The following is a 17,483-nucleotide window of genomic DNA, read 5'->3' as shown; positions in this document are numbered from 1 at the left end:
TGCTAACTGCTCCCTCAGGTTGTCACCGAAACTCTCAGAAAAGCGGAAAAAAAGAATAAAAGGCGACATGAGAACAAGCCAAAGGGAATCACAAAGGGGAAATCTCTTCCTGCTGTTAGCAGATATTTCAAAGAAACTTGTGAACGAAGGCTGCTGCCTGCTCTGGGAAACCTCCACCAGTACCTGGGCAGTGAGATGTAGCACCATAGCAGAAATATTTCAGATGAATTTGCAGCTAAGCAAAGAAATACCATGTAATACAATGGGAAAATACAATACCTGCCACAAAAACTGGCCAACAAAAAAAGCAGACACAAAGATGGAAAATAAAAATAACCAAAGTTCATTTGCCGAGGGCGCTCTGCCTCTTGCAACAGGTTCCCTGTATCACTCAGAAATCAAGGGCCTCTGGGCAAAGAAAACCTCCACCTCCCTTCCACCTTCCCAAAGAGGAGCAGCCACTTTCCCAGTCTGACAGTCTGCTCGACTCAGTCGCCAAAATTAAATCAGTAAGGATGAACTCATTAAAACCAAGGCAGCTTTTGGCTCACAGAGTTTCCTGGAGTATTTTTTGCAAGATATTAAAATCAATATGATAACAACCCTAAAACAAGCAATGAAAATTCACAGTCTGTAAATACTGAGCTAAGGGCAGCAAACACGAGTATTTAATAGCCCAGGACAAAGCCAGGCAAAGCTTCCCAAAGAGGAGCGCCGGCGCTGAGGGAAGGCAGGGTTTCCACCCCTTATCCCGAATTCCTCAGATTTTTGGGACCTGCCCCAGTTTGCCCTTTGAACCGAGAGCAGAGCCCTGCAGGTACCTGCGGGCGCGCACGTGCCGGGCCGGGCCGCCCCGCTCCGCCTGCCCCGGGTCAGTGCGGGATTAGCCCCTCATTTAGGAAAACATCTGTCTTGCCCTAGAGCCATTCCGCAGGGGAACAACGTGTGCGCCTCGGCCAGCCTCCAAGGGAACGGCAGTGGCTCCAGGGAGTCCTACTGGAAGCCCCTATCTCTGTTCTGTGGATGTTCTGGTGTTTTTCAAGGCTCTCTCCCCACGCACACAGTGGCCCACACGGTCAGTAGATAAGGTTTCCCTAATGTGTACTTGCAGACTCAACGCTTTCGGGCAAGCAAGACCTTTATCTGCACTTTAGCACCGAAGTTTACAGGTCGGTGTTGCCTTCATGTCAGGGATCTGTTTTGTTGCCCCGATAAAGGAAAAGCACTGACTACTGTTCTCCTTGGAAATTTTAACAATTAGTTGTCCTACAGTAGCAACAGAACCACTCTTTTTCTTTTACTTTGGAACAATCTCCATCAACTCATCCCTTTCTGTTTCCCTGACTTTATTCTCTGCTCTCGACCTAATTACTGTTTGAATTGTGGGAATGCTGAAAAACCCAGCTCGGGGCAGGTCCCTCAGTGGGAGATGGTTTATGTTGTCAGTTTAACTTATCCAGCAATGATGAGAGAAGTAGCAGGAAGGGAACTGTCCCAAGCCATGTGGTACACAGATGCAAACGGAGAACACAGCCCACGCACAGCGGGGCCAGCAGAGGCCTCCCAAAGGCCGTCGCACGGGCAGTGAGATGCCCTACGCCCTGCCCTCTCCACCGGCAGAGAGAATTCCTCTCTGCGAGAGGAGCAGGTGAGAGTTCACTTCTGACATATCCTAAGGGCCTCCTTAAAAAAGTAATTTGTCCTGCGTGAACTTTCGCAGGATTTACTCCTCAAGAGCAAGAGTCTTAGAAATTTAAACACTTGAAGCCCCTCATTGGCGCCTAAAGAGAGACCAAAGCTCATGTCAGCAGGCAGAGCCTCAGCTTTACATCATCCTGACCTGCCAACAAAGGAGCACAACAATTCCTCTCCCTCCCCCCGTTGGTGGAAGACGTGAGAGTCGGGACTATTGACACTGATCTTTTCCCCTTACCCCCCTCTGCTTAGACAAAGACAGACAGGAGCAGCCCTGCCCGAGTGTTGGGAAATAAGAGCCCTCCCACCCACCTCCTGCTAGGGCCAAGGAGCGGGGAAAGCTGCCCGGAGCCGCCCCCTCTCAAAGCTGCACGCGGGGGAGCGAGCCTGGAACAAACCTCGCCTGAGCTTGTGGGCAGAGCCGGGAGCAGGGAAAGCTGGGAACAGAGAGAGGCAGCACACGCCGGCTGAGTCACCCCGAGCGTATAAAACCAAGGCCGAGCAGCCGGAGCCGCTCCGAGCGCAGGCACGAGGCACCGGCACTTTTGGACAGGTACGTGCAAGCGGATGCGGTTTAGAGGCAAAGATTAAGATTAAATCTAAGATTGGAATACAGCAGCCCAATTCTTCCCATCCTCTCCCTGCCAATGTGCTGCGGAGCGGGAGATCCAGCGGGTCCGGTGACCGGGAAGCCCTGGGGCTGCTCGGATCTTGCACGGTTCCGCCTGACGAACAGGACTCAGGCAAACACAACACATTATTTTGGTGCTCCGGTGTATACTATTTTGCTGGTCCCTACTTCAAACCTAGGGCGGCAGCAAAGGATAACGGTCTGGGCAAGACCTGGCGTCATTCAGGGAAGAGCAAGGAGCAATTAAACTTTGGAATAAGTCTGAGATATTCCATAAGATGTGGGGCTTCCTTTACCACCCTACACTGTAATATATTTCTGGGCGAGGAATCATAATTTTGTTGCTGGGAAGCACAAAAGACAGCTCAACAAGAAAAGCACGAGTTTGGGGCTGGGGTTAATCCTTTCCTCTGACACACCTTACCTGTGGGGACTTCGCATAAGTCACTAAGGACTTTTTTTTTACAAAGACCAGAGCAGGGGCGGGAGGAGGAGGGAGCACGGCGGAGCTGTAGCACTAAATAACATGTTTCTTGGCTCTCAGGCCTTTGGGGCCCCGATCCAGGAGCATACTCAGTTTCTTTCTGACCACTTCCACTGAAATGTGGTTCGGGAGCTGCATTTTCAGTGCATCCTTTCCCAGCGGCTGGGCCGTGCAGAGCCTGTCTGTGGCTCTCATGTGAAGCAGGGCCCAGCCCCTGTGCCTGGCACACAGGCTGGGGGCACTGCCAGTTGCTCAGGAGCCCAAAACCCCCTGTGGGGTCCCCACTGGGACTGTCCTCAGAATGGGACAGAATTGCCCTGGAGGAGCCCACACAAGTCCCTGGTTTTTCTGTTCCAGCTCCTGCTAAGGAAAGGAAAGTCTTTCCTAGGAAAGGCACTTTCCCCTGCCCATTCCAACACAACTCCGTCCAGTTTGAGGTCCTGAGCTGTAAAGTTTGGCAACTCTCCTCTGTCCTCGGATCTCTTAATTTGCTTTACACAACCTCACAGAAAACAGTCCCCTGCCACAGGTACACTGGACCCGGTTGTTTGGAAAACTCTTCCCACTGGGCTGGCCAAACTGGACACTGCAGGACAACCTGCTGGCCCTGAGGGTCCTGGTGTGGGACACAACTTTGTTCATGCTTGCTGCATGAACGACTGTAGGCACACTTAGTCTAAGACTGCATGATACTTCTGTCCCCAAGGATTCATGTTTACTTAGGCTTAATTACAGAAGAGCTATTAATTATCACTTATCACTATCTGGAAATAATAGGAAAGGGCTTATAAACTGTTTATCTTTTAAATAGTTTTTAGATGACTGGAGGGATTTTAATTTAGCTCTAAATGTTGTTTTGTTTTCCCCTCCCTGATACACAAAGGAAACAGATCTTGCAAACTACGAGCACCTCTGAGAAGGATGTTGTCACCCTTGCTCATCCTCCCTCTGCTGCTGGGGACCACAGCACATGGCCCGGTGAGCAGAGCAGCATCCAGGGATGTCACCACCTTTTTCCAGCTGGCTCAGGAGGACTCTTGGGAGAATGTTAATCTCACCAGCATGTCCTGTGAGGATCAGAGGAACAGGACCTGGATCACCCTGCAGCTGACCAACAGCAGCCTGACAGCTTTCCCAGTCTGCCTCCCGGAGGCCCTGCAGACCCTGGATCTCAGCAATAACCTCTTGGAAGAGGTGAATGGCACAGAGATAGCGAACCTCCCACAGCTGCGTGTGCTCTCGCTGAGGCACAACCACCTCTGGTCAGTGAGGTGGGGATCTGCAGCCCTCAGCAGTCTCCTCAAACTGGACCTGAGCTTTAATAAGCTGTCATCTGTGCCATCCTGCCACGGCTCTGCCCTGCCTAACCTCAGGTGGCTGTCCTTGGCTGGAAATCCCCTGATTGAAATCCAGCCCCTGGCTTTTTCCTGCTACCCTCAGCTGCATGTCCTGAACCTCTCTGCAACACTGCTCGGGCAGGATGACAGCAGAGGAATTAGGGACTCTGCTTTTGCCATCAGCACAGATCCCAACGAGGCCATGGACAGGCCTGGAAGCTCCATCAATGTGCTTGATCTGAGCGGGACCTTTTTTGAGAAAAGTAAGTTTCTGGATTTCCCACTGTAAAGACAGGGCTTGGTCAGACCGGGGGAACAGATGCCTTGCTGGGACGATGGCTGCCATGCTGGCTGAGCCTGGAGTGCAGGGGGAACACCCCACACTGAAAGCTGCAAACAGCTGGTCCAGGCGTGCAAGGCACTCTCACGAAAAGCAGCCTCCCAGAGGAAGGGCAGAGACCAAACACCATGAGACAGGACGTGTAGTCCCAGTGTAGTCACCCACCTCCATCCTAATCCCACTGTCTGCTACTGACAGTCATCTCCCTGTCAGCCCGGGGATTAGTTTTGGGAAGCACAGGAGGAAATTAGTTTCTCTTTCCAGACAGACTGTTGAAATCTTTCTTTGTCCCCACAGCTACACTCAGCTTTTAGAGCTGCACTGAAGTAGCACAGAGAGAGGCTTTTTGTGCCATCCCCGGCCGCCGAATACTGAGGGAGGAGACAATCCCTGCCCCAAGCCATGCACAAGAGGCTGTTTCCCTCTTGCCGGCCTCCCCTGCCAGCCTCAGTTTATACCTGAGGTGCTGGGACACACAGATGTGAGATGCCTTGCCCAGCTGCTCTCAGCCTGGGGCAAGGCCAGGGCCTCCTCAAGCTGGAGGCTTCAGTTCAACTCAGATTAAACAGCTGCACCACCAAATTTCCTCCATAAATTTGCCTAATCCGTCTTGTGGTAGTGAGTTACCCTATTGAGTCATGGGACAGAAAGGCCCTTTTTGTACAAGTCCTATTATTTCAGTTTCATGCCTCTTGGTTCTTTCTCCCCGTGCTAGGAGAAAGAAGTGATTTGCCTTTCTTGCGCCAGTCAGGACCTTGTAGACCACTTTCCTGAGCAGAGAAATCCTTGTTCATTTAATCTCACCCAACAAGAAATCTACTCCATATCTCTTATCAGCTTTGTTGTCCTCTTTTCCCCTCTTTTCCCCTGCCCTCTGACAGCCTGACCTGCGAGGACTATTACAAAAATGCAGCTGCATGAGTGTTTACATGCTGATGTATTGACTTTTGTTCTGTTCCCTTCCCAAAGAGAATAACTGCAGAAGGTATACTTTATATCTATAACATAAAGAAGATACTTTATATCTAGGAATTCAAACCCTTTTTCTAGGCAGAAATCCACGGGATTTCTTTCAGGTAATGGGTGTAAATATTTTTCTGTTTCAGTTCAACCAGAGTGGGCCAGAGATTTGGCCAACCTCAGTTCACTTCACCTGACAAACATGCCACGGTTAAGAAGCCTCCACAGCAACTTCTTCGAGTCTCTGCCTGCTCTCCGAGAGCTGCACTGTCAGGACTCCCATTCCCTGGGGTTCGTGCAGACAGAGATGTTTGACAGTGCTCCTCATCTGAGCCATCTCTCATTTGAGAAGTGAGTTGGGTTTTTTTGTCCTTCCTCACATAATGCCACCTTTGCCTCACAGCCTGTGGTGCCTGGGAGCTGAATTGAACAGTTTCTTATCTGATTTAGGAAGGAGGTGTGGTCTTGCTGTCCTTGCTATGTAAAATCTGTGACCTGGTCTGATAGAGCTGATACAGCCCAAAGAAGCAGCAAGGGACTCATAGCACAATTAATTGTTTGCCTGAGGTTGCATCCATTGTGTTCCCACTCCTCTGCCTTATCTCCATGTCCCATGGATGAATTCACCCAGCGCTGTTTAGATCAGCACAGATCCACTGAACCCAGCTTGTGATCAAGACCAGGCTTCCAAGGGCAATATCCCACCTGAGGAGAAGCAGGTCTCTGAGGGTTCCCTGCTCTGCAGGGATGAGTGCTGACAGTTCCCCAAAACCTGCATCTCTGAAGCAGACAAAAATCCTGTCCTTTCCACTTTTAGTGTGAGAGTTTAATATAGTTCCTTGTTCATCATTATTAAAAGCAATGTTATAGTCCTCATTCTAGGGGTAGCACCTCTTGGCACATCACATACCTGAAATACTAAGAGGGACAAAAGTGTGAAACTGATTTATCAAAATAAGAGCAGGTGAAGTGCACACAGAGGAGTCAGCATAAAGGAAAAAATCTGGAGAGCACTTTGAAACATTTTTATAATAGCCACCCAGATATAAGCATATCAGAAAACAAACACTAGAGCACTGGCTGTACCTAGAAACCAGTTTCAGGAAAATAAACCCATACAAAGCAAAAATCCTATGGATTCCATCCCCCTTGATTGCCCTACTGAATATACACAGCACTTTCCAACACTTGCAGAAATACCAGTTCAAAGTGCTCCAAATCATGCCCAAACTTTAAGGAATTCAAGTCCTAGAAAGAAGAGAGCATCCTCTGAGCATGCAGAGTGCAGGATGGTGGGTTTACTAACTGGTTACTGCCACAGGACCTGGGAATATTGCTTTGTGCCCTACACACACTACAGGTAAGGGATACTAAGCACACTCCAGTCGTTGGAAGGTAGCTCAGTTTTTTAATTATTGCATTTGTCTTCTTGTAGCTGTAACCTGAGTTCCTTTAATCCTTGGAACACCAGTTCATCGGATGGCATCACCATCAGCTTGTACGGGAATCCTCTGCTGTGCAGCTGCCAGCTCTCCTGGCTGCTGTCCAAGCCCGAGAAAGTCGTTCTGCAAAAGTAAGTGAGCTCAAGAGATCAAACCATGCTCTTCAGACACTTCAGTGTGCAACTTGTCTGGGGACCAGACATTCACCACCATTCACTGAGTTATTCAAATTCCTTGTGTGTTCTTCCCTTCCACAAGAGGTAGAAGTGCAAAATAATGTCCCTTTCAGGGACAAAGCACAAAGTGTTATTAGCTGTAGATTCTGCTTTAAGGTGAGAATACTTTCTTACTGTTTTGGACCATATTTCATATATTTCCATATTAGCTGAAGATAGAAAATGAGCTGTCTTGATGTGCCAGCGCCAGGAACAGCAACTGGGAAACTTTGAAAGATCTTTAACAAATTATTTTCTCCTCACCCTGCAACTTGCAAAGCTTACATCACCACCGGCAGTGGACAAACCCCCTCGCAAATAGCACCATTTCTCACCTATTGTTTTCATGCTCCCCTACAGTTTTACAAACTAATTACAGTAAGCTGCAGTTAAAGGAAATATTTGTATATAAATGGTCTCTCTTTCTTTTCAAAGGCCACCAAGAAGATTTGTCATCAAATCTCGCAGAGAGCAGGGAAGTAGATTGTTGAAATTACACAGTTTTTCATCGGGATTGGTTTAGCAGTTGCATTCTTTACCAGAATTTCAGTGTCTTGAGTAAATAAAGAATTCGATCTTAGTCATTTAAAAGTCCCGGGTCAGCCCACCTCCAGCTGCCTAAAGCAGATGGATTAAGAATCCGGGGAATCCTGTTCCAGCTGGCTGCATGTGTTCCCCTGTTACTGCTGCAGTCAAGTCTGACCCTCTAAGACAAGCTGAATCCCGATGCCCTTTGTTTAAGTTCACAGCCTTTGTTGTATCAAAGGACACTTCCCCTCGGGCATAAGATATCCCTGCACCTTACAAATCTAAAGAGCCCAAACTAAAAGCTAAATTCCACAGTCAGTGCTGTGGAAAGCTGCCTGGACTGTTAAGGCAATCTAGCTTTGGTCTAGGTTTCACATTCTCACTAACATAAAGATGTTTTGACACCAGGTCACCAATTCCAATCCAGGCAGCCTACAGAAACCTGCAATGTTCTTCTAGATCTTGACGATTCTGTTTTCCCTCTGCAGGGCTTGGGAGACTTTTTGCACAACCCAGGAAGATCCAGGCAGACCTTCGACATCTTTTTCACTGCTGGAGCTGTACGATAAATGCCAGTCAGAGAGCAACATTACACAGCCCGACTCAAACACAGCCCTTCCCCATCGTGGTGCTTTCAACTTCACCAGTGATGATGCCTCTGCTGTAGCAACAGACTCAGCTCTGCTGACCACAGATGTGACTCACACCAGCTCCCTAATCCAGAGGGATGCAAGGAGCACTGCATCATCCAAGCCAACGCTAACCAAAGGCACCCATACCAGCTCCCTAATCCACAGGGATGTGATGAGCACGGCAACATCCAACTCAATGCCAACTAAAGAAACCTATACCAACTCCCTAATCCACAGGGATGTGATGAGCACAGCAGCATCCAACTCAATGCCAACTAAAGACACCTATACCAGCTCCCTAATCCACAGGGATGTGATGAGCACGGCAACATCCAACTCAATGCCAACTAAAGAAACCTATACCAACTCCCTAATCCACAGGGATGTGATGAGCACAGCAGCATCCAACTCAATGCCAACTAAAGACACCTATACCAGCTCCCTAATCCACAGGGATGTGATGAGCACGGCAACATCCAACTCAATGCCAACTAAAGAAACCTATACCAGCTCCCTGATCCACAGGGATGCAAGGAGCACAGCAACATCCCATCCAATGCTAACCAAAGACACCTATACCAGCTCCCTAATCCAGAGGGATGCAAGGAGCACGGCAGCATCCAACCCAACGGAGCCCATCCTAACAAATGCCAACAGTTCCTCCCATGAGGAAGAGGCAGTTACTGAATCCACAAGCAGTCCCCCTTCCTTGGCATCTGTAACCTCCTTCCCAGTTTTTCTCCAAGAGCTCTTTGCTCAGTCCCCAGACCACAGCTCCACAAGTCCAGCTGGAACAGAACAGCTACAGAGAGGGCTCAGAACAACCAGCACGACATTGCCCCGGGAAGGGCCATTAAACCAGACCACCAGTGATTATTCCACCAGAGGAACAGGAGTCCCCCACACCACCAACCACCACACTCACTCCGTTGCCACCCATGCCAGGGAAGGTGCCCCCAGAACGAGCCCCCCACAGCTGGGCTCCACAAGGAGCAGTGCCCACTCAGAGCCTGTGCCCAGCACACCATCACCACACTACACGGATGACTACGACTACGAAGAACACCCGAAGGAGGGAGCCCCGGTGCAAACGGCCCAGGTCGCCTGTGACTACAATCCCTGCAGGCACCTGCAGAAGCCGTGCAGGGAACTCCAGAACATATCCCAGTGTTCATGCCCTGGCACATCGAGGGAAGATGAGATTCCAGACCCACCCAGGCTCAGAGAGGTGATTGAAATCACTGACAGCTCTGCACAGATACGCTGGTGTGCCCCATACTCAGTTGTTCACAGCTATGAGCTGATGCTTCGTGCCCAAGACAACGAGGACAGGCACTTTGTCATGGACAACATCTACCCCACGGCCAGGCAGTACACTCTGTACAACCTGCTGCCATTCACCACTTACCATATCTGTGTGACTGCCTCCAACAAAGCAGGGTCAAGCCAGACAACAGGCCAGGAAATTCCAGGTAATTCGTGCACCAGCTTTACAACAAAGCCCAGCTACAAGTATGTTTTTGCTGGTCTGTCTGCAGCAAGTGGACTCTTTCTCATTACCACAATTATTTTGTCTGTATGTCTGTGTAAGGCATGTAAAAAGCCTCAGAGTGAGCAGTATGGCACACACTTAGTCTCCTACAAGAACCCAGCATTTGATTATCCCTTAAAACTACAAACCACTAATTAGCTCTGGGTGATTGTTCTACGCATTCAAAGTTCACTATCTCCATCACCTTGGTGTGTTTTTGTGAGACTCTGAAAGTGTCCTTCAGCAAAACTGTGAACCATCAGATTCCATAACCCTGATGTTTCTAAGGGAGAGAAAACTACAAAAAAAAAAAGAGAAAAACTAATAATGAAGGTAGTCAACCAGAAAAAGTCTTTGGACTCCTGTTCCTGTGCTAAGCAGCAGCAAGCCTGGACACTAACCTTGAAAAGCTGTTTTTGTAATCACCTACAAATAGAGTAGCATAAATTTCACACAGTGAGAGGCTGCCTGGCCAGCTGTCTGCCTCCAGTACCTCCCATGATCACAGTCAGATGGGAGCTGCAATCCAAGGTGCATTAAGCTTAGCAAGATGTACTCTGCTTTTATTCACAGAGCAAAGCTGGGGGTTCCATTTTTTAAAGGTATTATCCATAGAGTACAGCTGAAAGGAGTGAGTGGGCTCAGTGACAAGGTGCTGTGCAGATCTAACTCCTCTAAGTAAATGCAGTGGATGCAGATGATCAACCTAACTTCAGTTCAGGGAAAAGAAACATGAAATTTAATTATAGTCACAGATTGTGCAGGATCCTTAGGGCAGGGGTAATTGTTTGTTCTGACTTTTTATGAGGCTGTCCACAAGTGAGCCTCCCAAGTGCTTCCCCAAAACAAGCTCACAGGCAGTGGGGGGTTGCAGTACAGCAGTGACACACAGAAGCGGGGAGGGGAGCACGTTAACATTTGATTCCCAGTGGATTTTAAGCAGAGAGGATGTTCCGTCCCATCTACAGATTTAGCAGCTGATGATTTACCTCATACAGAGGCAAAAAGCCAAGTAATGAAGCAATTTAATGCACGTGCTGCTGAGGCCTGAAAAACCCAAATCCCCTGCACTAGCAGACAGTTCCGCAGACACCTTTCAAGTGAACTCTTGGGTGCCAATTTCTGTACAATAATAGTAAGAAATGCTGACAATCCCAACTTTGAGCTTGCCATTGGAATCCAAAGAGGTGTCCCAATGTGATGTTTCCCCATAGGCTTCAGTTCCAGGAGCTGCCTGTTTCTGCTGCTGTACAGACTCAGTGCATAAAACCCCCTGAACTCTGAGGGGAAGGTGCTGTAGTGTGTGAAAGAGTCTCTGTTCCATTCTCTTGGGGTTTTTAATGCTTTCAGTATTACTGAAATAAAAGCCACAGAGCTACGTTCTGGTTTTTTATTAAAGACATGGATCTTGGTGTTGTCTTTACCATCCACAATGTTTAGCCTGAAAAATTAACTCCATTTGTTGTTTTGAAATGAACTTTCAACATGTAGTAAAGAAACGTTTTTATCATGTTAGGTTTGTGTTCTCTGATGTCCCAAGAGCTTTCATTTTGTATGTGGCAGAAGGAGGCTTGCTCCTTGTCACCACTTGCAGTCCTTTCCTGGGAATGTGTCCTCTCCCCAGGACTGCACTGGGAATGACCCCATCACTGGACAGACAGATTCCTGCCATGTGTGTCCCGAGTTTGGCTGAGCCCCATGACTCAAAATCATAATAGAAGTGAAATGCAAATGAAGAAGACAGGATGGTGTGACCTCTCACTTTGAAAATCTCTTATTTTCACATTCTGGTAGTTCAGAGTTTTCTGTTTGAACCTAGGTTTTTATACTTATTTCTGGCCTGGCTTTTCCTGTGTTTTCTCAGGGATTTAGTGAACAGGTACATGTGATTGTCATTTGAAGTCAGCCAGTGAGCCAAAGGACTCATTATCCCAAACTGGGGCAGAGATCATCCATCCCCTTGTGTTTATATAGCATAGCTCTAGGAGACCTCGGCAGGGATGTTTGGTTTTACCAGAAACAAAGCAAAAGAAGAGATTTGTGAATAGCAATTTATATTGTCTCAAAGATTAGCTCCAGAGAAGGGCAGGAAAAAAAGATACTGCAACTGAAAAATAAAGATTGCTTCAACTTAAATATGAATCAGTCCAAAGCAAGAGGACATAATTTAAAGTGAGGTATTGGGAGGACATATCTCACCACCCTGTAGCACACTGCAGCTCATAATCACTGATAAACTAGGAAGTTCAGCACAATTGATTCCTCCAGCCAGCCCCTCCTGAATTTCACAGCCAAGGGAACACATCAGACCCTCCCATTCTTTTAAAGGGCCCTTTCTGGGAGCCACACAAATATACAAGCCCTGCTCCCACAATCCACACTGGTTCCAGTTTAAACAGCCCCATTCCATCCGAGCTGATGAACCATCCAGAAGCACAGATGCTCAGCCAGGGGCAGTGCCTCTCTCTTGCCCACTAACTCAACCCTTCCACAAGTGGAAGGGGAAATGTATGAGATGTAACAGCAGGGTTAAAAACATGGCATTTGTATTTATCAACACCTGTGAGAAGTATCAGTTCTTCAAATGCAGATTTTTATTTTTATTTTTTTGCTACTACCACTTTGTATTTTCACCAGGACTCGTTTTAGTGATGACCAACTGAGCTCTTTGCTTAGTTAGAGTGGAGGGAGCTCTCAGAGAGCAGCTCGGGACTGAGGCAGTGAGGGGAGCAAAACAACCCGGGGGCTGCTCGGAAACTCCCGATAAAGCCGCGTTAGGGAGCTCCCAGCTTTGCTCCGCCCGCTCGTTCCTCCCCCTTTTCCTGATTGCACCCAACAACAAATCCTCTTTGTACTGCCAGCTTCAAGACATCAACCTTTGGCAGCGTGACTGGAATACCCAAACATCTCTGAAACAATTTTTAATAGCTATCAAAAGCCAATATATAAAAAATATAGCTGAAACTTCACTTACTGTTGCGCAGTTCCACTTGTTCTGTTTCTCTGAGAGGAAGATCACTTGGGGCAAGTGCAGAGAGCATCGAAATAGTTTTTGAACAGCTTGTGTAGCTTTTTCTGTGTCTTTTCTTTGTCAGAAAAGTCTTATCAAGATCTCTCTCCATTCACTTGTGTAGTCTTCTTTCCAAAAACCAAGTCCAAGCAAAGAAAGTCCACAACAGCCAAGTGTCCTGTGTCACAGCAGAAGTGCACGATGCTCCATCTCTAACAGCACTTGCAAATCAGTCACTGAGTCTCACAGTCTTTCCCAGCAGAAACACTCTGGGAACTGGAGCTGATGCACTCCATACAGGCAAAAAAGGCTCTTTAAGGGCCAGAACTCTTGCTGGCTGTGAGGGAGCAGGGAGGGACACCTTGCTTTTGGTGCAACAAATGCCATTAGAGAAGCAAGATGCACTCCATACAGGCAAAAAAGGCTCTTTAAGGGCCAGAACTCTTGCTGGCTGTGAGGGACACCTTGCTTTTGGTGCGACAAATGCCATTAGAGAAGCAGTCCCTGAGAGCCTGTAAGCAGGCATGTGGGAAAGCCCAGAGCAGCAGGACGAGGTGCTTCAGCCTGATCCATATCAGGACCAGAAGGGATCCCACTTTTCAATTGTCCCAGGCCAGAGGGGTGACAGGCATTAAACGGGCCGGCTGGGAGGTGACACAGCCCAAGGCAGGGAGCTCACACCACATCCCAGGCTCCATCAGCCTGGTCCTGGAAGGATGCACAAGTTCAGCCACGATGCTCCACCAGCAAGCATGGCCCAGGAACAGCTATGCTCCTCCCCAGGGATCTCTGGGGAACAACAGGTTTGTGTGGAGTTACAAACAAGGATGTTGCTTGCCAGAAGCCTCTGATTTGTTCTTTACCTGTGAAACACAGAGAGATACATCACAGGTGAGAACATGTTTTGTATTTGCAGAAACAGATTCATAAAACAACATGTTTAAACTCCGGTGCTTTTCCTTTTCATCAGCTCTCCAAAGGATGCAGAGTTTGTTCTGAACAGACAATCCGTTAATCCCAACCTCTCTAAAAAGTAATCAAGCAGCATTCAAATTAACACCGTTCTTCTGAAACACACCCAGGAGGCAGTGCCTCGCAGCAGGGCCAGTGCTCTGCTGGCATCTAGAGGGAGAGGGGGGAATCATCTCCCCAGGTATTCCCACAAGGGAATACTCATTCTTTCACCAAGGAGCTGCACACCAAGGGTCACTGACTTACAGTACCCGTGTGCTCCTGTGTGTCCTCACCTACTCCTGTGGGAAGGGAAAGCAGTGCTGAGAATTAACAGCAGCAACAGTCCCAGTCCCACAAACTTGTGTCCTCACCTACTCCTGTGGGAAGGGAAAGCAGTGCTGAGAATTAACAGCAGCAACAGTCCCAGTCTCACAAACTTATTCAGCAGTTTGTCTGTCCCTGCCTCTCATGCCTTTTGTAGCCCTTTTTTTTTTTTTTTTTTTTGTAAGAGCAAGGAGAGAACTACTGGAAAAACTGGAAAATCAGTCTACAAGTGCAGTAAATTTTTTTAAAACTGTTGTAGATTTAGAAGTAGAGATCAGATCACAATCATTGCACTTAGAGGAAAAATACATAGCAATGTTTACACTGATGTCTTAGCAGAACAAAATCACTATTGATGGAGTGATCAAAGCACAGTGCAGCCCTGTATTTTGTGCTGCTGCAGAACCCTCACCCTCCTGTGCTGGGTTACCTACAAGTACATGTAATAAGGTCATACTTGTATGGCACTGCACGCATTTCCTGACACAGCCCCACACTGTGTGTGTCCTCATTTTTCCTATATCCCCCACTGAAAAAACTGTGTGAGCAGCCTTTTCATCTATGGGTGTCAAATTAGATTTTTTAAAAGGAACATAAGGGAGAAAAAACCCTCAGAAAATATTAACAAGAAATGGAGGGAGTAGGATGAAAAGGACAAAATCTCTTCACCATACATATTCCAGAGCAGGAAGGAAACAAAGAAAACCAGAAGAAATCAAGTTAAAGAATCCAAGAAAATCCATAAAATCCAGAATCCTCATGCATTGTCTTCTCCAGGAGGTGGAAGTAGCCATGCAGCCATCCCATGCAGGCAGGACTGGCAGCTCCTGCAGGGCTCAGCCTCACGCACCACAAGCCAAAATTTCTGGCATCAAACTTAAGATAGAAGAAGAAAAAAATATTCTCTAGGTAAAGACTTTCTTCTTCTCTGAAAAACTAAAATTTACTTGTGCAAAAAACTTCATGCTGGGAAGACTTGAGTATTGCATTTTTTCAATGTTTATAAGCTACTCAGCTTATCAGAGCCTGATTAAGGAATAGTACTTAACTTATCTAAGGCCATGGGGTGAAATGATGTCACCCTGCTTGTGGCAATAACTCCTCCTGCTGTCATCACTGCTGCCTCGAGGATTCTCAGTGAGTTATCTCCAGGGAGAAGCAAAAAAGACCCCCTGGAAGATTAACCTCCATTTCAGGGACATTGTTCAGCAACAAACATCCCAGAGCACTGAGCTCTGTCCTCAGTGCAGCTCTAACTAAAAGTCTCTCTTCTTCGTGAAGCTGCCTATTCACACCAAGCCAGAAAATGCAGTTTCTATAGTCAAAATTAGGTCCAGGCTCTATTTGAAGAACAGAGTACTAAGCACACAAACATTTTTTTTTTTTTTTTTCCCCCAAGAACTAAGCTAAAAAACTCCATTACAACCTCAGGATCTTGTGTTGGGGTGTTTATTGTCGGATTTGTGTTCTCCCATTGCTTCTTGGAGATGCTGGAAAAGGTCAGAAGTTATGATAAGAGGGTAAGGTGCACAATGTCAAGTGCAGGTAACTCCAAGTCTAAACCCAGCTCTTAAGACAAATCCAAAAGGCTTCAGGGAGTGCTGGCTTTAAAGTGACCTGATGACACATTTGGTCCTTGGGTGCCCTGGCTGAAAGCTCAGCCTCCACCCTGACATGGCAAATCCTAAACCACAGAGTTTAGGCTGGTCAGTCCCCAGCTGGTGCCACCTGCAAGGGCCTCGGATAAAACCCAACCACGGCCAGGGAGTTCACACTGGACACAGAACGAGGCAGATGAGGATGACAAAAGTGGATAACACCCCCCCTTAAATCAGCCTGACCACTCCTCCTAAACCCAGTGTAATCCAGGATCTCCCTGAGGGCTGATGAACCCTTTCATCCGCCCTGAGCCCAGCCCCAGGGAAGGAACCCTGCCAGACCAAAATTGTTAGTGAGGCACCCACTGACCACAGCAGTCTAAACTTAGCTCGGCAGCTTGCTACACACCCACCCAAAGGCCAGGCTCCACCCAGCATGGAGCACACTGGCTCCAGGGAGTCCCAGCCCTGCAGGAGCTGCTTTTGCCAAGCACAGAGCCGTGTGTAACTGGGTGGCTGGGACAGCACCAGCTCCAACCTTCCAAAGTTCCTTCCAAATCCTGGAACTTCCTTGCTCCCAGCCTAGGGCACCACGGAGCAGCACGTGGCAACTGCTGCTGGCAGCACACAATCCCTCAGTTTTCCTCTCAGGGCCTTTGTGGCCTGCTGAGGCAAAACCAAACCCAAAGCCCAGCTGAGCAGCAGAGAAATGACATCTGCCACCACCCAAATTCACACAAAGATGTAGCCATGCCACTGACTACACACACCCAGGAGAAACCAGGAACTTCCTGGGACACCACAACAAACCCTAGATGATCCCTAACCTGAGGTAACAAGGAAGTGACCAACCACAACCCAAACCTTCCCCAACAGCTCCTTTAAAAGCTTGGCTCTTTATTAAGCTGTGTCCAGCTGTAACATCCCATTATCCAGCTGTAACATTGCATTAGTGCTAAATATCCAGGATTTGGTACTGCTGCCATCCTTGCTCGGTGTAATGGAAGAGCAGGGTCAGAGTTCACAGTGATTTTGGTCACTTCAGGTGTGTTTGGATCATTTTAGAGGTGATATAAATCCAGATATATCCAGACTATTACTTTTCCCTGTATATGACCTAGGTGTGCATTTCTCTACCTTTATAAAAAAACTGGTTTCCTCTCTGCCTGCTGAAAATTGAATAAAAAAAGGCAAAGATCATCCACTTCCAAACCCTCTTCTCAGTCATCTGTTTCAAAGGTGCATAAATCCAGCAAAGGAATAAAATAAAAAACAACTGCTAAAATGGTTGAAAGACGATAGAGTCATGTTTTCCCTATTTCTCCATTTTGACAGCTGCCCAGATGCTGGGTTTGGATGTCTCACCCTGCAAAGCTGTGGCAGGCACGGAAAGCTGCTCACCATGAGGATGTGTTTCACTTGCAACGAGCTCCTGATAGAAGTGCAGGTGCTGGACAATGGAAAACAAGCTCAAGAGTTCCCATTCTCCACCTGTTTCTTACACCTTGCTGGTGCAGGGGAACATTCCTTGGATCATTTCCTTTACACAGGAGCACTTTTAACCCTGGCTTTTCACACCCAGCCAGAGATATGCCATAAAAATTATAGGGTTTAGGAATTATGTGGGCATTTTCCTTTCAGTCAGAGCTCTCTTTTGAGCTGCTGTGTTTTACTGTGAACACAATGCAGGAAGAATTCACTTTGTGGGTTTGAGTATGTGCTTTGCATCTAAACTACATTGCATTTATATTCTGTTAAGGGTGGAGAAAATAAATAGCTATTCAGAAATATAAAATAAAAAA

At 47.5% G+C, this 17,483-nt stretch overlaps 1 protein-coding gene across 1 annotated transcript; it reads left to right on the top strand.

Annotated features, from left to right (window-relative positions):
* The first annotated feature begins 1,988 nt into the window (after window positions 1–1,988).
* LRRN4 (leucine rich repeat neuronal 4) lies at window positions 1,989–11,307 on the top strand. The gene is made up of 5 exons (XM_039717129.1): window positions 1,989–2,248; window positions 3,694–4,410; window positions 5,594–5,798; window positions 6,883–7,020; window positions 8,121–11,307. Exons 2-5 carry the CDS (start codon window positions 3,732–3,734, stop codon window positions 9,952–9,954), a joined length of 2,856 nt encoding a protein of 951 aa, XP_039573063.1. The 5' UTR covers window positions 1,989–2,248; window positions 3,694–3,731; the 3' UTR covers window positions 9,955–11,307.
* The last annotated feature ends 6,176 nt before the right edge of the window (window positions 11,308–17,483 follow it).

This window comes from Passer montanus, unplaced genomic scaffold (genome assembly GCF_014805655.1).
Source record: "Passer montanus isolate IOZ18808 unplaced genomic scaffold, ASM1480565v1 scaffold37, whole genome shotgun sequence".
Lineage (NCBI taxonomy): Eukaryota > Metazoa > Chordata > Aves > Passeriformes > Passeridae > Passer > Passer montanus.
The sequence above is the reverse complement of the archived record's forward strand: the minus strand, read 5'-3'. Positions and strand labels throughout refer to the sequence as shown.